The 22,438-nt window shown below is 47.0% G+C and overlaps 1 protein-coding gene across 1 annotated transcript in view; it reads left to right on the top strand.

Annotated features, from left to right (window-relative positions):
- Nucleotides 1-346: 346 nt before the first annotated feature.
- Nucleotides 347-22,438, top strand: part of LOC145355530 (uncharacterized) — a 201,272-nt gene continuing 179,180 nt past the window's right edge. Inside the window, exon 1 of the mRNA XM_080207775.1 lies at nt 347-1,506. Coding sequence (XP_080063901.1) covers nt 1,004-1,506 — 503 coding nt within the window. The 5' untranslated portion in view covers nt 347-1,003. The remainder of the gene's footprint in view (nt 1,507-22,438) is intronic.

A 22,438-nucleotide genomic window follows, 5' to 3' on the forward strand; every position in this document is an offset into this window, starting at 1 on the left:
TCGGCTCCAACACACACTGTTCCAGGAAACTAACCCGGCAGCATTCCAAGAACTCCTCCTCGAGCCCACCGCGTCCAACATGGGTCGACCAACCTATATGTAGATTGAAATCCCCCATAACTACAGCCATCCCATTCCTGCACGCCGCACTTATTTGCGCGTTAACAGCCCGCCCCACCTCCAGGTCATTATTTGGGGGCCTATAGATGACACCCACCAGCGTCTTCCTCCCTTTGCTGTTCCTAATCTCTACCCACAACGATTCCACTTTCTGCTCCTTGGCTCCAATATCATCCCTTGCTACCACCCTGATGCTATCCTTAATCAGCAGAGGGAATCAGCATGGGGAGTCACCATTTGCAAGTTCCTCCCCAGATCACACGCCACCCTAATGGACAAACAGCAGCATAATTTCAGCACTGCTGGGCTAAAGCCATGGCAATCCCGGTCCAACATCATTGTGGGAGCACCATCGCCACTTGGGGGAAATGAATGCCCCGTTTGTCAGCAATGCCCAAGAATCAGCAAACGTGTCCTGAGGAGTAAAAACATTAACATATTGATCCTACGGACAGTTGCAGACAGGCCTGCTAAGCTTTCAGCACTTTTTGCTTTTCTTCCACATGTCCAGCATTTTATTCTTCACAGCTGCAGCCTGGTATTTGCACCAACATTCCCATTTATTTACCTGACTTGATTGGGGAGATGTCTGCGTCGCCTGAAATGAGTTTGCTGAGTTGTAAATCCGAATCGTTAAATGTTTCCTTGACCTCGACAGCAGCAGATAAGGAGCATGTCAACTTGGAACATGGTCAATAAGGAACATGGTCAACTTGTACAATGAATTGTGCGATATCTCACCAACCGATTTAACAGATAAAAGGTATAAAAACACTGAGATGAGAGTGAAACTCTCAGACTGCTGCTGGTTAGGGTGCGAAAGCAGAAGTTGCTGCAGTTTGGAGGGTGCTGGGCGGGGAGGAGGGCGAGCGGCGGTGTGAAGATGGTTGGGGGATTGGGAGCCGCGGCCTGGGGCCTCCTCCTGCTGCTGGGTCTGGCGAGCGGCGAGGCGGGGCTCGGGCTTGCCTACGAGAAGCTGTGGATGGTTAAGGAGCGGGCGGTTCACGGTGACTCCTCCGCTCTCCCACGGCCTCGGGCCGCCGCCGATCACGAATGGGGCTCAGGTTCGGGCTCGGGGGCTCCGGAGCTGCCTCCCGCCTCCGGCCTGGAGCCCGGCATGCCGGCCCCGGCCTTCACCCTGCAGACCCTGGACGGAGAGCTGAGCTTCCCGCCGACCCCCCAACAGCAGCCCCGCTCCTTCATCTTCCACGCGTTCACCAACAAGTCGGGCTTCCTGGAGTGTCTCTGGAGCTCCGGAGACTCCCTCCGCGCCCTCATCAACCGCCTGCCCCACCACAGCCATGTGGTCTTCCTCTCCTTCGACGACTCGGCTGCCAGGGATGTCAGGTGGATGAAACAGCAGCTGGTGGGAGCGATGGAGGAAAGGTAACCCCATGGCGGCGTCTGTGAGCAGCAAGAGGCTGTGTCCGGACAGCGGGGGCGGGGGAAGCGGGGGGTGGGTTTTGCGGGGGAGCAGGGGTGGGGGGGAAGGGACGGCACAGTAGCAGTGCCCAGACAGGAGTGGAGGGTGTGGGGGTGCCCACTCTTGGGAGGGTGGGGCGGGGGGGTGGGGCGGTGCCCACTCTTGGGAGGGTGGGGGGGGGTGGGGCGGTGCCCACTCTTGGGAGGGTGGGGGGGGGGGTGGGGCGGTGCCCACTCTTGGGAGGGTGGGGGGGGGGTGGGGCGGTGCCCACTCTTGGGAGGGTGGGGGGGGGGTGGGGCGGTGCCCACTCTTGGGAGGGTGGGGGGGGGGTGGGGCGGTGCCCACTCTTGGGAGGGTGGGGGGGGGTGGGGCGGTGCCCACTCTTGGGAGGGTGGGGGGGGGGGTGGGGCGGTGCCCACTCTTGGGAGGGTGGGGGGGGGTGGGGCGGTGCCCACTCTTGGGAGGGTGGGGGGGGTGGGCGCGGTGCCCACTCTTGGGAGGGTGGGGGGGGTGGGCGCGGTGCCCACTCTTGGGAGGGTGGGGGGGGGTGGGGCGGTGCCCACTCTTGGGAGGGTGGGGGGGGGGTGGGGCGGTGCCCACTCTTGGGAGGGTGGGGGGGGGTGGGGCGGTGCCCACTCTTGGGAGGGTGGGGGGGGTGGGGCGGTGCCCACTCTTGGGAGGGTGGGGGGGGGGTGGGGCGGTGCCCACTCTTGGGAGGGTGGGGGGGGGTGGGGCGGTGCCCACTCTTGGGAGGGTGGGGGGGGTGGGGCGGTGCCCACTGTTGGGAGGGTGGGGGGGGTGGGGCGGTGCCCACTGTTGGGAGGGTGGGGGGATGGGGCGGTGCCCACTCTTGGGAGGGTGGGGCGGTGCCCACTCTTGGGAGGGTGGGGGGGGGTGGGGCGGTGCCCACTCTTGGGAGGGTGGGGGGGTGGGGCGGTGCCCACTCTTGGGAGGGTGGGGGGGATGGGGCGGTGCCCACTCTTGGGAGGGTGGGGGGGTGGGGCGGTGCCCACTCTTGGGAGGGTGGGGCGGTGCCCACTCTTGGGAGGGTGGGGGGTGGGGCGGTGCCCACTCTTGGGAGGGTGGGGGGGTGCCCACTCTTGGGAGGGTGGGGGGGTGCCCACTCTTGGGAGGGTGGGGGGGGTGGGGCGGTGCCCACTCTTGGGAGGGTGGGGGGCGGTGGGGCGGTGCCCACTCTTGGGAGGGTGGGGGGGGGTGGGGCGGTGCCCACTCTTGGGAGGGTGGGGGGCGGTGGGGCGGTGCCCACTCTTGGGAGGGTGGGGGGGGTGGGGCGGTGCCCACTCTTGGGAGGGTGGGGCGGTGCCCACTCTTGGGAGGGTGGGGGGTGGGGCGGTGCCCACTCTTGGGAGGGTGGGGCGGTGCCCACTCTTGGGAGGGTGGGGGGGGTGGGGCGGTGCCCACTCTTGGGAGGGTGGGGGGGGTGGGGCGGTGCCCACTCTTGGGAGGGTGGGGCGGTGCCCACTCTTGGGAGGGTGGGGGGGGTGGGGCGGTGCCCACTCTTGGGAGGGTGGGGGGGTGGGGCGGTGCCCACTCTTGGGAGGGTGGGGCGGTGCCCACTCTTGGGAGGGTGGGGGGTGGGGCGGTGCCCACTCTTGGGAGGGTGGGGGGGTGCCCACTCTTGGGAGGGTGGGGGGGTGCCCACTCTTGGGAGGGTGGGGGGGTGCCCACTCTTGGGAGGGTGGGGGGGTGCCCACTCTTGGGAGGGTGGGGGGGGTGGGGCGGTGCCCACTCTTGGGAGGGTGGGGGGGGGTGGGGCGGTGCCCACTCTTGGGAGGGTGGGGGGGGGTGGGGCGGTGCCCACTCTTGGGAGGGTGGGGGGGGGTGGGGCGGTGCCCACTCTTGGGAGGGTGGGGGGGGGGTGGGGCGGTGCCCACTCTTGGGAGGGTGGGGGGGGGGGTGGGGCGGTGCCCACTCTTGGGAGGGTGGGGGGGTGGGGCGGTGCCCACTCTTGGGAGGGTGGGGGGGGGTGGGGCGGTGCCCACTCTTGGGAGGGTGGGGGGGGGGGTGGGGCGGTGCCCACTCTTGGGAGGGTGGGGGGGGGGTGGGGCGGTGCCCACTCTTGGGAGGGTGGGGGGGTGGGGCGGTGCCCACTCTTGGGAGGGTGGGGTGGGGGGGTGGGGCGGTGCCCACTCTTGGGAGGGTGGGGGGGGGGGTGGGGCGGTGCCCACTCTTGGGAGGGTGGGGGGGGTGGGGCGGTGCCCACTCTTGGGAGGGTGGGGGGGGTGGGGCGGTGCCCACTCTTGGGAGGGTGGGGGGGGTGGGGCGGTGCCCACTCTTGGGAGGGTGGGGCGGTGCCCACTCTTGGGAGGGTGGGGGGTGGGGCGGTGCCCACTCTTGGGAGGGTGGGGCGGTGCCCACTCTTGGGAGGGTGGGGGGTGGGGCGGTGCCCACTCTTGGGAGGGTGGGGGGGTGCCCAGACTTTGTGGGGGGGGGTGGTGGGGGGGGCGTGGTTGGGGTTGGGGTGGGGGTGTGCGGCGGTGCCCAGACTTGTGGGGGGGTGGGGTGTGCGGCAGTACTTAGACTTGTGGGGAGGGTGGGGGGGTGCGGTGGTGCCCACTCTTGGGAGGGTGGGGGGATGTGGTGGTGCCCAGGCTCGGGAGGGGGGGGAAGCTGTGCCCAGACTTGGTGGGGGGAGGTTTGGGGGGGCTTTGTCCAGACTGTGTGGGGGGGGGGAGGTTTGGGGTGGCTTTGTCCAGACTGTGTGGGGGGGCTTTGTCCAGATTGTGGGGGTGGGGGGGCATGCTTTGCCCAGACTGGGGTTGGGGGCTGTACCCAGACTGGGGCTATGAGTGGGTGAGCTCAGGCAAGGTGGGGGATGAGGTTCCAAGCACAGTGTGGGTGACCAGGGAAGTGTTCATACAGTCCAGACACAGGTTGGAGGTTCTGTTTGATTCATTATTTTCATATGTATTGGGATACAGTGAAAAGTATTGTTCCTTGTGTGCTATACAGATATAACATACCGTTCATAGAGTACATAGGGGAGAAGGAAAGGAGAGGATGCAGAGTGTTCTGTCAGTTATGGCTAGGATGTAGAGAAAGATCAGTTGAATATATGGTCAGTCCATTCTAGAATCTAATGGCAGCAGAGAAGAAGTCGTGGAGGGGTGCAATTCAAACAAATGGTGGAGAGGGGGTGTAGTTCCTACACAGGGTAGTAGGCTGGGGAGGGATGAAGACAGACAGCATGGGGAAGTGGTGGAAACCAATAAGATGGAGCCTTAATTTAATGTGTAATTCAAAGGATTCTAACGATTTATCATTCCCTATTGTTGTAGGAACTAAAATTAAGAGTTTAGGTCTTGAAGTGAGGCTGAAGTCCACAACCCATTGACTCAGATGAGATCTCCCTGATAGTCACAAGGCTGGCTACTTTGACTGGTCAGTCTGGTTCTTTGGCAATTTCTGTCTGCTCTAAACGCTTGGTTTCAGTTATTGTTTTAACTGATGCCAAGCTATTTGAACTATTTGGTAAGAAAGGCAGATCAACATCTGTATATGAACTTATTTTGGTTATAAAGTTTTAAAACAAACCTAATATTGAATAAGTGAAATTTATTTCTGATAACTATCTGGTTCTCGTTAAAACCGGGACAATTTGTCACACTATTGGTCCTTGCATCCAGAGTGTGAAAGAATTCCTAGAATAAAGATAAATTATGATTTGTTAAAAATTAAGGTATTGCGTAATAATGTTAGCTTGAAACGTGAATGTGTTCTACAAACTGGACGCATTCAGCATTTGTTCTACGTTAAGGGCAAGTTTTGTGGCCTTTTGATGTAACACATATTCACTGACAGATAACAGCTTTAATTGTTTTGCCTTGCTGTTAGTTAGGTGTAGGATGTGAAGGTTGGTGGTTTGGTCTGCATATCATGAGTATGGTATGATTTTACTTTAATAATCTTCACAAGATAATATTTTTTGGAAACACCAGCAAGGAAGCTACCACGCTCAAAACATTATTAATCATTTGTATATACATTATGGCTATTATTTTTGTTATAATGTCACTGGTTCAAATGGTAAATCTTGATACCCTGAGGGTGATGTATGGTTTGGTGGAATTGACAGGTTATTTGAAATATTTAATTTTTATGGTCCCAAGTATGTTGAAAGTTACTGATTAGACATTTCAGAGTGTTTGGCTAACAAGATATATGTAGTACAATTTATATTGCTTTGTTCAATAATTAGTTCCAGTTAGTTCTTGCTGTTAAAATGCAGCACTTTGAAGCCTTAGAGCCGTTCTGGTATCATGTTACAGTTTATTTCCGTTATACTATTGTTACCACAGAGATTAAATCCTTTGCACTGTTCGTTGCCTTTCTCACTTGCTTTGCCACACAGTAGCAAAACCTTTTGCAATTTATAGTTTCTTGTAGCCTATGGATCATTAGGTTGGTAATTGCGTTCATCAGGGAAGGCAATGGCCTAGTGATAATATCGCTAGATTTAAGGAAATACTTTTTTACCCAAAGGGTGGTGGGTATCTGGAAAACTCTGTTCAAAAGGGTGATGGGGGGGGGGGGAACCTCACAACATTTAAGAAGCATTTAAATTAGCACTTGAAATGCCATAACATACAAGGCTGTGGATCAAGTGTGGGAAATGGGATTAGAATATAGAGCATAGAACATTACAGCACAGTACAGGCCCTTTGGTCCTTGATGTTACATTGACCTGTGAAATCAATCTAAAGCCCATCTAACCTCCACTATTCCAATATCACCCATATGTTTAAGCAACAACCATTTATTTATTATTATTATTTAAATAATTTTTAAAGTAATAAAATTATTTAAAATAATTATTTAATATTGTTATTATTATATTTATTTAAAAGGCGAAAAGCTGCAGCATGCTACGGTGCAGAGGGACCTGGGGGTCCTTGTGCACGAGTCACAAAAACCCAGTCTGCAGTTGCAGCAGGTGATCAAGAAGGCGAATGGAATGATGGCCTTTATAGCGAGGGGGATAGAATATAAAAGTAGGGAGGTCTTGCTGCAACTGTACAGGGTGCTGGTGAGGCCGTAGCTGGAGTACTGTGTGCAGCTTTGGTCGCCACACTTGGGGAAGGATATATTGGTCTCGTAGGGAGTGCAGAGGAGGTTCACTAGGCTGATACCGGAGATGAGGGGGTTGGCCTATGAAGAGAGACTAAATAGACTGGGTCTGTACTCGTTGGAGTTTAGAAGGATGAGTGGGGATTTTATAGAGATGTATAAGATAATGAAGGGGATGGATAGGGTAGAGATAGAGAGATTCTTCCTGCTTAGAAAGGATAGAGCTGACCTATTCTATGGTAGAGAACATGGGTACAGAGATACATAGGTAAGGGTAAGGAATAATTGTGATTACAGGTGGGAAATGTTATAGAAGGCAAGAGATTGATGAATTCAGAACAGTGAAAGAAAACTGCAGTTGCCAAGGATGAAATATCCTTGAAAGAAAACTGCAGTTGCCAAGGATGAAATATCTCAGTGCAGTGGATGCAGGAGCAAAGGGAGGAAGATATTTTGGCTCATGGATAATGACAGGAAGGGAGGATCAGGATATTGAATTTGATGCTCATATTGAATGGTGGAGCGGGCTCGAAGGGCCAAAATGCAGATTGTTGTTGTGTGTCTTTAACAAAATTATTCATTCCAATTCCTCTTGTGTACACAACTGCAATCTTGAAAGCAAAACTTTCAACATCAGTCAATGTCTTTTGCATTCAAAATCCATTTTAGTGCAGTATCAAAAAATATAGAAAATGCCCAAGATTAAATGCAGTCACACACTAGAGCTCTAGAGTTGAATATAATAATGCAAATATGTCTGTAATTCTGCACTATGTATGAATATTATTCCATCAGCAACCACTTCTATTAGTGCCTTTAACATAATGAAAGGCCCCAGAATGCTTCACAAGAACATTAAAAAATAAACTGAGTCATGCAAGGAGTTTTTAGATCCGATGACTAAAAACTTGGTTTTACGGAGTGTTTCGTGAAGGAAAGCAAGGTAGAAAGGCAGAGAGGTTGGGAAGGGTATTCTAGAGTTTAGGGCCTAGGCAACTAAAAATGCAGCCTCCAATAATGGAATGGTAAAAATTGGAGATATTGAAGAAGCCAGAATTAGATGCATGTTTATGTCTTTGAGGGTTGTGGTTTGGAGAGATTGCAGGGCTAGGGAAGTGTGAGACCATTAAGGGATTTGAAAGCCAGATTGAGAATTTTAAAATAAAGATGTTACTTGACCAGGAATCAATGGTGAACAAACACAGGAGTGATAGGTGAATGGAACTTGATGTGAGTTAAGACATGGCAGCAAAGTTTTGGATGACCTCATGTATGGATGGTAGAATGGGAGACCAGTGATTTAGAAAGTTAAATGTAGCAGAAACAAAAGTATGAAGAGGGTTTCAGCCAAAGGCAGGGGTGACATTGGAGGTGGACATAGGCAGTTTTAGTGAAGGTGCAAATATGTGGTTGGAAGCTTTTCACAGGGCCAAGTGAGATACCAAGGTTTCAAATGGACTTGTTCAACCTTCAACTGTTGCCAGAGAGAATAATGGAATCAGTAGCTGGGGAATGAGATTTAGAGCAGGGATCAAAAACAGTAGCTTAATTCTTGCCAGTATTTAACTGGAGGAAATTTCGGCTCTTCCCATTCTGGATGTCAGATAGGCAGCATAATAGTTTAGCAACTGTGGAGGAATCAAAAGAAGTGATGGTGAGATAAAGCTTGGTGCTATTAGCATAACTGTGAAAATTAACACTCTGCTCTCCAATCAGATTGAGAAGGAAGAGCATATGTATAAATAATAGGAAGGGCCAAGAATGGAATATTGCTGGATGTCAAAGGTAATGGTGTAGAAACAGGAAGAAAAGCCTTATAAGTGATATGTTGCTTTTGATTAGATAGAAAAGAATGGAACTGGGTGAGGGCAATTCCATCCAGCTCTATGACAGTGGAGAGGCGTTGGAGGAAGATGGTGTGGACAATCATGCCAAAGGCTGTAGCCAAGTTGACAACATTAAGGAAGAAAAGTTAACCAACCACAGTCGAGTATGGTGACCTTGATAACTGTTTTGATACTGTGGAGAGAGTTTAGTTGGATTCAAACATAGAATTTTGGGAAAAGTGGACATAGATTTTAGAGGCGACAACACGTTCAAGGGCTTGGAGAGAAAAGGGAGGTAGTTTGTAAGAACAGTAGGATCAAACCTTGTTTCTTTTAGGAGGGGCCGATGACAGCAAGTTGAAGGAGAAGGGTCAATGAGGGAGAAAACTAGTAACACTATTGACCAGCATCAGAATCAAGATGAGAAGTTGGGTTGTGAGCAATTTAGGGAAATAGCGTTAGAGGATCAGGAGCTGAGTCCCATGGCCAATGTGAACTCAGAGGATGTGAGAGGAGATAGGAGAGAAACTAGCAAAATATGTCAGTTATAGCTGGGGTAGGGAATAGCTTTAGGTGATGTTTGGCTCAGTGAGCTGGTTGGAGGAAGGGTTACAGAACGTTACAGCGCAGTACAGGCCCTTCGGCCCTTGATGTTGCGCCGACCAGTGGAACAAATCTAATGACCGTCTAACCTAAACTATTCCAATGTTATCCATATGCCTATCCAATGACCATTTGAATCCCTTAAAGTTGGTGAGTCCACAACTGCTGCAGGCAGGGCATTCCACGTGCTTACTACCCTCTGAGTAAAGAACCTACCTCTGACATCCGTCCTATAATTATCACCCCTCAATTTAAAGCTACGTCCCCTCGTGTTAGCCATCACCATCCGAGGAAAAAGGCTCTCACTGTCCACCCTATGTAATCCTTTGATCATCTTGTATGCCTCAATTAGGTCACCTCTTAACCTCCTTCTCTCTAACGAAAACAACCTCAGGTCCCTCAGCCTTTCCTCATAAGACCTTCCCTCTATACCAGGCAAAATCCTGGTAAACCTCCTCTGCACCCTTTCCAATGCTTCCACATCTTATAATGCGGCGACCAGAACTGTACACAGTACTCCAAGTGCAGCCGCACCAGAGTTTTGTACAGTTGCAACATGATCTCACGGCTCTGAAATTTCATGGCTGAGGAGTGATAGGTGAATGGAACTTGATGTGAGTGGAGACATGGGCAACAGAGTTTTGGATGATCTTGTGTATGGTAGAATGGAAGACCAGTGTTTAGAAAGGCATAGGCAGTAGCTTTAGTTGAAGTTTGGCCCAGTAAGCTAGTTGGAGGGAGGGACATGGCACAGGACTGATAAATGAATGGATCTTGTTGTGAGCTGAGACATGGGCAGCCTTCTGAACCCTCTCTGCCTTTCTATCATGGAGCTAACCAGATGGTTTCTATCTTAGTAATAAAGAAATCCATGAGCTTTTTGCATTTATTGTTACAGGTGAGAAAAGAGGGGTTTAAGAAGGTAGTTTTCGCTAGAGAAAAGAAGCCAAAAGTTATTCTTGCATTCTAGAATGGTGCTGGAATAGTGAGCAATTTTAGTAGTTGAGGGCCCATGATATTTATGTGGTCCAATCAGATAAGGTGGTGGATGGCTAAATCAGTTATTCACTATATCTTTTCAAGTTTGCATCCCTTAAACTTTAAGGGGCAGAGGTGAAGGCCGTATTGGAGGAACAGCCAAGGTGGGAGGAGTAATGATTTCTCTAATGCACAAAGTATTTCATTCATATGGAGCAGCAAGATCAGACTTTAAGATCTGTAGAAATGCTAAAAGAAACCTGTAAATGCTGGAAAATGATATATTTCTGTTAAATTTAATTTCAAACTGAGCAATATTTATGTATATGTTGGAAGTTTCTGTATTGTTTTTCCACTATATTAATGGTGGTGGGAAAGGGAAGAAGAGGATTTACTAGCCCAAGTGCATCAATAAATTTCCTATTCATGCCATAATTGTGATAAGAAATTTACATGGCATACTTATACCAATCTGTTATGAAATTTCTGTTCTTTAGCTGAGTTCAGATATGTTTTTACTGCTTTTTTTAATCTAACTTTGTACTTTGTGTTTGTTAAACTATCCAGTATTGAGCCCATTCAAATCTGGTACAAAGTTCTTGGCTGCAGAGAAACATCCTTCACACTGCATTAATAATGTGCTTTAGCTCTGGTCACAAAAGAGCATCCTGCAATGCTGTGTCTGGCACTTCCCATTTCCTACATGAGCTATCTTTGTGGCTTCTCTGAATGTGATTGCCAGTTAATGCCACTTTTTCTTTTGGAATGTTTTTGTACTGTGGACTGATACTCACCAGGAACTGGGTACTGATTGGATCCATATGAAAACTTTAAAAAAAAATAGATAATTTGAAATACTTGGAAGTCTGACAACTGTCTTCTGTGGCTGAGTGTGTTTCTATGGTGGTTGGATTGGCAGATGCAATGTTGAATATGCCACTATCACCACACTTTGCTTAGTGAAAAGGCTCAGGCTGCCAGATGGGTGGGGTGAACAATAATATGTATTTAGCGTACTTACCTGCTGGATGAAGGTCCTGTTGGAGCAGCAGCTGTTGGGCGGGATTCTGCTAGTTTTTATTAACCTCTTGAGATATTTAATTGGCAGACTGTAACAGATACATACGGTCATTCCGTGGCAAATATATTAGAAATCCCTACTTCTAATATATTTGCATGCCATGAATGCTCATTATCTTCAATTTTTTTAAAATTGAGGCCTACCCTCAAAATTAAGTCTGTGGCCCACAGGAATCTCGTGGCACCCAGTGCACATTTGTTTAAAGGTGGCATGCTCCAGTTAGCTTTGAGCAATTGTTGTCTTTGTTGAACCCTGCAGCATAAGCGAAGGAACCTGGAGAATGGCAACTTAGAGGCGGAATCCATTGTTAAGGACCGATTCAGAAACTCCAATGTATTTTATGAATTTAGCCTCGAGGGCTGCCCAGCAGGGGGCACAGAATACTTCCAGTGCAGCAAAACTGGACATTTCAAGCATTTTTGCAAATGCAATAATTTAAATTAAAAAAATTAAGAAAAATACTCCATTCAAGAAATGGATAATCAGGATAAAGATTAAATTACAGACTTCCTCAAGGAAGTTGATAGTCTTAATCCAGACTATTGGTGAGTTACAGTGCAAGTTTAAGACTCAATACCACTTTTAAAATTACTGTTAACATATTAGCATATGATTTCAACTGGAGGAGCAGTGCAGACCAGTTATTGTCTTAAAGAACAGATCTTCCAGATCTGCGTCTGTTTAAAAATTCTGGGTAAGACTTACAAAGTCCTGACTTGAGTCTTCCTACACCTCTTCTACTACCAGGCACCATTGAGGAAAGCAACACCTTGCCTTCTATTCAGACACAGCCAGCCTCTAGTTCCTTTGCCAACGCTGGTTAAATCAGCTACCTATGACATCAGTGCAAAGACAAGGACGGCAGAGGTTCCCATTAGTGTAAAGAAGAAGACACCAGAGGTTTGCCATCAACCGTTCAGAGAGCGACAACCTACAAACTGTCTGACCTATTAATAGGGACTGACTTATTGACGAATTTCAAGCTGCACTTGTTTGGGGATATTCAATTTAAGGAAAGAAGAAATGTTATATATTTGTACTTATTCCCATTGGCTGACTGAAGCTCTGCTGTATTAATGTCTGCACAAGAAATGATGTAATAAGTCTAGCACAGGAAACAGAGAAAAGCAGCAGCCTAGAAGAGACCACACACCATTCATAGGATGTTAATTTTTAACCAAATTCTGTCCCACATATCATTTCTCCAATACACAATACACATCATTTGAAGAACTCACTGTCTTTCATGCAAGAATCTACAACCTTTTATTTAGAACCAGTGGAACTTTCAATGATTCTATGCTGAGTCTCTTTCACAGACTCTATCCATTAGACCCTGAGTGGAGAGTGAGACTATGAATCTCTCAGTTCTTCACGAAGCAAGGCCCAAGGTGGCAGATATAGAAAGTGCTGCGACAGATGTGGCCATTCCTATGAAGGCCTACTGGACCAGAATTAGCTTTTCTGATGGGGACAAATCCTTTGCCTCACTGAGTGATCTCTTGGAGATTGAGGTTTGAGAGATTCATCTTTTCAGATGATAAACACACCATATGAAGTCTAAATTGCCTTTTGAAAGGAGTCAAAGCTCTGCTTCCAGTGGCTGAGCAGCATTTAGACATTTGTTCCACTGAACCTGCCTATTTATTACCAAACCTTTCACCTGTTGTTCTTGAGAGCTTTCCACAGAGATTGTCTTGTCTGATTCCATGTCAGTTTATGGAGGACCACATTGCCAAGAACTGGTGGCTTCCAGGGTGCAAGTCAATTAAATTTCCTTCCTTCAGTCCCAGCTGAAGACTTCTCCCCTCCAGAGTTGGATATTAGCACAGAAAAGCAGCATATAATCATTTGAAGTTTACAGCATGGAAACAGGCCCTTCAGCCCAACTAGTTCATGCTGCCCTTATTTTTTTTTTAAAACCCCTAAACTATTCCCAATTGCCCGTATTTGGCCCATATCCCTCTATACCCATTGTATCCATGTAACTATCTAAATGCTTTTTAAAAGATAAAATTGTACCTGCCTCCACTATTACCTCTGGCAGCTTGTTCCAGACATTCACCACCCTTTGTGTGGAAAAAATTGTCCCTCTGGACACTTTTGTATCTCTTCCCTCTCACCTTAAACCTATGTCCTCTAGTTTTAGACTCCCCTACCGTTGGGAGAAGATATTGACTATCTACCTTGTCTATGCCCCTCATAATTTTATAGACCCCTATAAGGTCACTCCTCAGCCTCCTATGCTCCAGAGAAAAAAAGTCCCAGTCTATTCAGCGTCTCCTTGTAACTCAATCCATTAAGTCCCGGTAGCATCCTAGTAAATCTTTTCTGCACTCTTTTTTTTTAGTTTAATAATATCCTTTTTATAATAGGGTGACCAGAATAGTACACCGTATTCCAAGTGTGGCCTTACCAACATCTTGTACAACTTCAATAAGACGTCCCAACTCTTGTATTCAACGTTGTGACCGATGAAACCCAGCATGCTGTGTGCCGCCCTCACCACTCTGTCCACCTGGGACTCCACTTTCAAGGAGTTATGAACATGTACCCCTGGATCTCTTTATTCTGTAACTCTCCCCAATGCCCTACCGTTAACTGAGTAAGTCCTGCCCTGGCTAATGTACCAAAATGTATTACTTTGCATTTGTCTAAATTAAACTCCATCTGCCATTCATCAGCCCACTGCCCAATTGATCAAAATCCCATTGCAATTAGCGATGACCTTCCTCGCTGTCCACCATGCCACTGATCCCTGAGGCACACTGCTGATCACAGGCCTCCAGTTTGAATAACAACTCTCTACAACCACCCTCTGGCTTCTGTGAAGAAGCCAACTTTGTATCCATTTAGATACCTCACCCTGGATCCCATGAGATTTAACTTTATGCAACAATCTACCATGTGGTACCTTGTCAAGGACCTTACTAAAGTCCATGTAGACAACATCAACTGCATTGCCCTCATCTATCTTCTTGGTTACCCCTTCAAAAAACTCAGTCAAATTTGTGAGGCATGATTTTTCACTCTCGAAGCCACGCTGACTGTCCCTAATCAGTTCTTGTATCTCTAAATGCCTGTAGATCCTGTCTCTCAAAATACCTTCCAACAATTTACTCACCACAGATTCAGTCTAACTGGCCTGTAGTTCCCAGGCTTTTTCCTGCAGCCCTTTTTAAACAAAGGCACAACATTTGCCACTCTTCAATCTTTCACACTTCGAAAACTGCAGAATCTTGTACAAAGTTGATTGTTCCCAGGAATTTCATCTCATTACAGAAGGTGAGACTGTATTGTCTCTGTATCCTCAGCAAATCTTCATTGTGGAACAACTGTGCACACAGAAGTGTGGCTGTCTTACTGTTGCCTACTGAAAGTAGCCAGCCGTCCAAAAATATTACGAAGAAATCAGCTCCATATTTTCCTGAAATTTAGTATGTTTTCCTTTGCCCTTAAGTTCATTGAAATCTTGGATCTTCAGTGATTTTTCAGTCATCATTACAGCTGTAAGTGAAATGGGGGTGATAGTCTTCTCTGGAGTTGAAGATCATTCATCTTCTGAAGGTCTTTCTCCGTGTACTTTGAGGGAGTTCCTCAGAGTGTCCTGAGTTTTACTGTTCTGTTCCAGAAAGTCCAAAGATTGGTTTTTCATTTTCTGTTTAGAAGTCTTTCATTGAAAAGTCTTTGTTGTCTTTCTAATTCAGTCATCCTACAACCTGTAATGCTACTAGATTGCTGTCTGATTCGGCAAATGATGCCCCACTGGGGTGGCATGGTTGCACAGTGGTTAGCACTGCTGCCTCACATCACCAGGGACCCAGGTTCAATTTCAATCTCAGGTCACCCACTGTGTGGAGTTTGCACGTTCTCCCCGTGTCTGTGTGTGTTTCCTTCAGGTTCTCCAGTTTCCTCTCACAGTCCATAGATTTGCAGGTTAGGTGGATAGGCTAAATCGCCCCTTTAATGTCCCAAGATATGTAGGTTAGATGGATTAGCCATGGTAAATGTGTGTGGAGTTACAGGGAAATGGTGGAGGAAAGTGCCTGGGTAAGGTACTCGGTCAGAACAATCTTTGGGGGATGACTTTTCGCATTGACTGTGACAACTATCTGGCCTTGTGCAATTTGTCTAGAAGGCCTCCTAGCCCCGTAGTCTATCACAGAGGCCTCCAGTGCAGCTTCAGAGAAGCTTGGAGTATGCCTCTATCCTCTTGTGATGCCAAAGCTCACTCTTCTTCTGGCTCAAACTTCATTTCCCCAACCAGTTGCAACACTTGCTTTAGTCAGAATTTGCCTCCCATTTAAGGGATGCAGACTGGCTTTAAGTATTACAGGCTAGCTTTAAGCATGGCTAGCCTTGCAAAAACTTGGGGCCTAATTAAGTTTACAGCCACAGAACTCCTTGTTTAGCACTGGCAAATTAGCAGACAGCACCAAGTTAACAGTTGTCTGCATGAAATACAATTGAGTCAGAAAACATTTGCAGCACAGAAGAAGGTCATTTAACTTGTCATGTTCATGCTTGCTGTCTGCAGGAACAAAACAGCTAGTCCCACTTGCCTGCCTTTTCCTGTAGTCCCAGTGGATCTTTCCTCTTCAGATAATTAATCGCTTCTTTTTTGAATGACTTCTACCCAAGTGTTTAATGGGGGCACATTAAATAGTATAATCCAGGCCCTAATCACTTGCTATGTTTTAGAAAAAATATTATACCTCCTGTTGCTGAGGGTTAATATTGCATTACAATCCTTGATTTTGTTTTCAGGAACCATTTATTTATTAGTATCACACGTAGGCTTACATTAACGCTGCAATTATTTTCCTGTGAAAATCCCCTAGTTGCAACACTCTGGCACCTGTTTGGGTACACTGAGGGAGATTAGGAATACACCCAACCAGTTCACCTTTCAGACTGTGGGATGAAAACCATGCAGACACAGGCAGAATGTGCAGAGTCCACACAAACTGTGACCCAAGACAGGAATTGAACCTACGTCCTTGGTATTATGAGGCAGCAGTGCTAACCACTGTGCCACCATGCCTGTCACCCATTGAATTTACCTTCCTAAATTTCTCACATGACTGTTTAGATCTATAAAGCTAAAGCTATATACAAGTTAGTTACTTGCATTGAAACTGCCTGTTAAAGTAAAGTATTATAGGTATGATAGTATTCAATTTGTTACTTCACTGACATTTTGTGGCCATTTACCAATTTGAAGCCAGTACAAAATTTGCCAAAAGTGTCACAATTTCAAAATTCATCTTGTAGCATATCACTGAATGCAATGCTATTTGATAATGTGATTTATCAGATTGTTATCTGATGCTTGTGGCACATCCATTTGAATTGCAGTACAGGATAAAACACAAGGTAGTTTGGGTAATGAGAGCTGTCACTCAATTGAAAGGAATTGGTGGCTGATAATCAAAGCTGTCAAACATTTAATGGAATTGGTGGCTATCAAAAAGTCTTGCAGTGGCTGAGGTGGAGGAAGAGAAAACAAGAGTCTTGATTATGTGTGTCTCTCATGCAGAGAAAGGTCACCAGGGAGCACAAAAAGTGTAAAGTGAAATGAATTACGCTGTGTTTACTGATATTCTTCAGAACCAAGTTGAAATGTACTGTATTTTTAAATTAAAATTTCAGTTGTGTTTTTTAAAATGAGATGGATTGCTGTGAGTTAAATGAAGCAGTTTCAGTCTTTTGTTATCTTGTGATGTTATATTGGATTTACCTTGCTCTGTTATAATATCCACTTTACCCATGTCAGCAAGATTGACCAATTAGTGCCATTTGATGCCCCATTGTGAGTCAGTTGTGTGTATGTTTTCATCTGCTTCAAACAGCCTCTCCATTTCAAAATTGTAACACTTAAGTCATCAGTCAGTGGTGGATTTGAAACAGTGAGTGGTTCTTGATTAATAATCCAACAGGCTTCCTTACGTTGTATTCCTCTGAACTTAAAGATGACCAGAATAGAATTGAGCTAAATTTATTATGCTTATTCAGACCAATAGAATTAGATTCCTGGTTCACAATTTGTGAAACACCCAGAGTTATGGAGCAGAATTCTCCCCCCCCAAAAAATTGTAATTGTTGAATTCACAGAAAAATTGGAGTAATTCATGCTGTTTCTTTCAGTGGGAATTCACACAAGAATCTCCCACACTCTGTGCACTGCAGAGGCCACCAGCGTGAATATTATTAGATTTCAGGTAGGGGGGGCCTATCTCCATCCAGGAGGCTGAAACCAGTGGGCCTCTGTGCATGTGCAGTGGCCCTGAACTGTCAGCCTCCCATTGGCTGGCCAGCTTGATTGCTAGCCAGTCCAGGACCCCTGCAGTTCTGCCCCTCCCCCGATCCCATCCCGCCCCAGACTGTCCTGATCTCCTGCACTGCCCTCTAGCCCACCCCAGTTGCTGGCCTCCCTCCTGCCCCCATCGATCACTCTACGACTGATAGAGTAACAATGGAATGCCCTGCCCCAGCAGGCCCCACCCCCTTAGCACTGCCCCATGCCTGGTTGGCAGTGCCAAAGTGCCCCATAGGCACGGGCTCTTTGCTCCTTGCCGGGGGCAATGCCAGTGTGTTCACATCCAGGGGGCACCAACCCCCGCCAGCCGACTGTCTAGAAGCTCCAATTGCCCGTCCTTCACTCCAGCGGGGTTGGGGCACTAGCTCCCCAAAACTGGGGAGCAACTGTAATCTTCACTGGAGTGAAACACTGGCGGGGTGGGAGAGATAAGTAGAGAATTCGGCCCCAGGCCAGCAAATAACATTTAAATGATATTTAAAATATCATTTAAACGCTAACCCTGCCTCCCCACTGATTTTTGGCACAGAGCAGACAGTGCTGGAAATCTGGCACTGAGAGACACTAACGGGACACGAACCCTCGACCTGAGTCCCGCACAGTGCTCCCTGCCCGACTCTCCTGGCCCGCTGTGCTATAGTGCAGCAGGATGGAAGAATCGCAGCCATGGTTTTTGGAGTATCTTCTTACACTTTATATATTTACTGACATTAGAGAATAGAAACTATAATAACACAACTGAAAAGAACATAAGAACATAAGAACATAAGAAATAGGAGCAGGAGTAGGCCATCTAGCCCTTCGAGCCTGCCCCGCCATTCAATAAGATCATGGCTGATCTGTTGTGGCTCAGTTCCACTTTCCCGCCCTCTCCCCATAACCCTTAATCCCCTCTCTTATCAAGAACCCATCAACCCGCTTCTTAAAAATATTTAGCGAGGCAGCCTCCACCACTTCAACGGGCAGAGAATTCCAGAGATTCACCACCCTTTGAGTGAAGAAGTTCCTCCTCAACTCCGTTCTAAACCGCCTCCCCTTTATCTTGAGGCTGTGCCCCCTAGTCCTAATGTCTTTTTTGAGCGGGAAGAGTCTCTCCACCTCTATCCTATCCATCCCATTCATCATCTTATACGTCTCAATGAGATCTCCCCTCATTCTTCTAAACTCTAACGAGTACAAGCCTAATTTATTCAGCCTCTCCTCATAGCTCAATCCCCTCAACTCCGGTATCAGCCTAGTAAACCTCCTCTGCACTCCCTCCAGGGCCAAAATATCCTTGCGCAGGTGCGGCGCCCAAAACTGCACACAGTACTCCAGCTGCGGCCTCACCAATGCCCTATACAGCTGCAGCAAGACCTCCCTACTTTTATATTCAATCCCCCTCGCTATGAAGGCCAGCATCCCATTCGCCTTCCTGACCACCTGCTGCACCTGCAAGCTGGGTTTTTGCGACTCATGCACAAGGACCCCGAGGTCCCTCTGCACCGTCGCCTGCTGCAGTTTTTCGCCTCGTAAGTAATAGTCCTTCCTACCATTCTTCTTCATGACAATTTTTCATTTAGTTTCACCTCTTATCAATAGGCATCTAAATATTATAGTTGATGTAACAACAAACGAACAGATAATATCAAATGCACTGGATTTTCTGAACATGAAGATTATGTATTCATTTACAAAGGATAAGTTAGTGTTTACGTGTGTGGCATTTGTTAACAAATACTTAAAAATTTAAGGAGCAATTAGTTCTGACACAGTGTTGCTCATAGTAAATCAGGCAATTTGGATTTACCAATCTATGATTATTAATTCAAGGGACGTGGGCTTCACTGGCTGGGCTAGCATTCATTGCCCATCCCTGACTGTCCCTGAGACATTAACTGAAATATATTTCTTTTTAAATGGTTATAATCAGCTAAGAAGGGTAGACCGACTCCTCTCTTATCCCTCCTTGTCTGACTGCAGTGTTTTTTAAAAAGAATATGCTTGCTAATTCAGTGGATATTTAACTGTTTACATGCTGTGATAAAAGACAGATTTTATTTTATTCACTCATGGAATGTGGGCATTGTTGTCTAGGCGAGCATTTATTGCCCAACCCTAATCACCCTTAAGAAGGTGATGGTGAATTGCCTTCTTGAACCACTACATCCAAATGGCGTAGGCCCACAGTGCTGTTAGGGAGGGAGTTCCAGAATTTTGACCCAACGACTGTGCAGGAATGGCGGCAATATATCCCCAAATGGGAAGGCAAGTGGTGAGGATGACTCAGACAATTTACAGAGGGAAATAGACAGGTTAAGTAAGTGGGCAAAAAGTTGACAGATGGAATATAATGTAGGAAAATAGAGTTATGAACTTTGGTAGGAAGAATAAGGGAGCTGAATATTATTTAAGTGGAGAAATACTGCAGACACCTGCAGCATAGAGGGACTTGGAGGTCCTCCCTAAAAGCTGGCATGCAAGTTTAGCAGGTAATCGGGAAGGCACATAGAATGTTGGCCTTCATTTCAAAAGGAATGGAGTATAAAAATAGGGAAGATTTGTGAAAATTGTACAAGGCACTAGTTAGACCACACCTGGGATAATGTGGATGGTTTTGGTCCCCTTTTCTAAGGAGAGATATATGGCAATGGAGGTAGTCCAGTGAAGGTTCAGTAGGTTGTTCCTAGGTATGGAGGGATTTTGTAATGAAGTGATGTTGAGTAGGTTGGGCCTGGACTCTTTGGAGTTTAGAAGATTCTCAGTGGACTTGATTAGGTAGGTGCTGAGTGGTTGTTTCCCTTTGCAGGAGAGTCGAGGACTAGAGGACACAATCTCAGGGTTGCACATTTAACACAGCAATAAGGAGTAATTTCTCTCAGAGGATAGTGAATTTGTGGAATTTTTTACTGCAGCAGGCTGTAAAAGCTGGGCCATTAAGTATGTTCCATGCTGAGACAGGCAGATTTTAATCTATAAAGGAATCAAGGATTATGGCGTTAAGGCAGGAAAATGGAGTTGGGGATTATCACATCAGATCGATCATGATTATTTTGAATGGAGAAGCAGGATTGACAGCTTACTTCTGCTCCTATAGTATTATGGCCGAAGCCAGGATGGTATATGGCTTGGAGCAGACTTTGCAGATGGTGGTGTTCCTAAGCACCCGTTGTCCTTGCATTTCTAAATGGTAGCAGTTATGGGTTTGAAAGGAGCAATGATGAGGTGCAGCAATGCATCTTGTAAATGATACATACTGCTGCCACAGTGCATGGGTGATGGAGGAAGTGAATATTTATGGAGAATATGCCAATCAAGTGGGACTGCTTTGTCCTGCAGAGTGTCATACTACTTGAATATTGTTGAAGCTGCACTTATCCAGGCAAGTGGAGAGTCTTCCATTACATGCCTAACTGGTGCCTTGTGGATGGACAGGCTTTGGGAAATCAGGAAATTAGTTACTCTCTACAGGATTCCTAGCCTCTGACCTGCTCTTGTAACTACAGTACTTACATGGCTACTTTAGTTAGGTTTCTGGTCAATGGATGTTGATAGTAAGGGATTTAGCAATTGTAATGCCTATGAATGTCAAGGGGCAATGCTTAGACTCTCTCTTGTTGGAGGTGATCATTGCCTGGCACTTGCGTGGTGCAAATGTTACTTGCCACTTGTCAGTCCCTAGCCTCAATATTGTCCAGGCCTTGCTGGATTTGGACATGGACTGTGTCAGAATGTACTGAATGGTGCTGGACTGTGTGGTCATCAGCCAACATCGCAACTTCTGACCTTATGATGGAAGGAAGGCCATTGATGAAGCAGCTGAGGAGGACTGGGCCTATGGCACTATGCTAAAGAATTTCTGTAATGATGTCTTGGAACTAAAATGATTGACCTCCAACAACCACAACCATCTTTCCTTGTGCCAGGTGTAACTCCAACCAGTGGGATTTTTCTCTTTGATTCCCATTGTCCCCAGTTTTGCTTGTTTTGCCTTGCTGTCATAATCTGTCAAATGCAGCCTTGATGTCAAGGGAAGTCACTTTCAGCTCACCTCTGAAGTATAGCTCTTTTGTCCATGTTAATGAGGTCAGGAGCTGAGTGATCTTGGCAGAACCCACATTTATCATCAGTGACCAGGTTATTGCTAGGCAAGTGCTGCCTGATGACACTGTTATGACCCCTTCCACTGTCTCATTGATAATCTAGAGTAAACTGATGGGGTTGTATTTGTCCTTTTTGTGTATGGAACTCACCTGGGCAGTTTACCACATTGCTGGATAATTGCAAGTGCTGTGGTTGTACTTGGCAAGTGCATGGTAAATTCTGGAGCACAAGTTTTCCATATTATTGTCAGGGCTTATAAGCATTGCAGTGTCCTGTGTTTTCAGCCATTTCTTGATATGACGTGGAATGGATTAAATTGACTGAAGACTGGGATCTGTGATGCAAGGGACCTCTGGAGGAGGCCAAAATGAATAATCTACTTGGTACTTCTGGCTGAAGATTGTTGCAAATTCTTTAGCCTTAACTTTTGCACTGACGTGCCAGGTCTTCTTCCATCCTTTGTGAAGCCACCTCCTCTAGCATGTTGTTTTAATTGTCTGCTATCATTCATGACTGAACATGGCAGGATCTGAGCTAGTGGTTGTGGGATTGCTTCGCACTGTCTTGCATGCCAAACAGCACAAGATGCATACAAGTAGTTCTGAGTGGTAGTTTCGCCAGTTTGATGCCTCAGCTATGCCTCACATGCTCCCCTGCATTCTTCATTGAACCAGGGTTGACCCATTGGTTTGGTGACGATGGTAGAGTGGGGGATATGAGATTACAGTTGTGGTTGAGTAAAGTTCTGCTGCTGATGGCTCACGATGCCTCAGAGATGCCCAGTCTTGAGTTGCTAGATTTGCTCAAAATCTATCCCATTTAGCATGGTGATAGTACCACACAACACAATGGTGGTATCTTCAGTGTGAAGAAAGGACCAAGGATTGTGTGGTGGTCACTCATATCGATTCTGTCAT

This window comes from Carcharhinus amblyrhynchos, chromosome 2 (assembly GCF_965287045.1).
Source record: "Carcharhinus amblyrhynchos chromosome 2, sCarAmb.v2.hapA, whole genome shotgun sequence".
Classification (NCBI taxonomy): domain Eukaryota; kingdom Metazoa; phylum Chordata; class Chondrichthyes; order Carcharhiniformes; family Carcharhinidae; genus Carcharhinus; species Carcharhinus amblyrhynchos.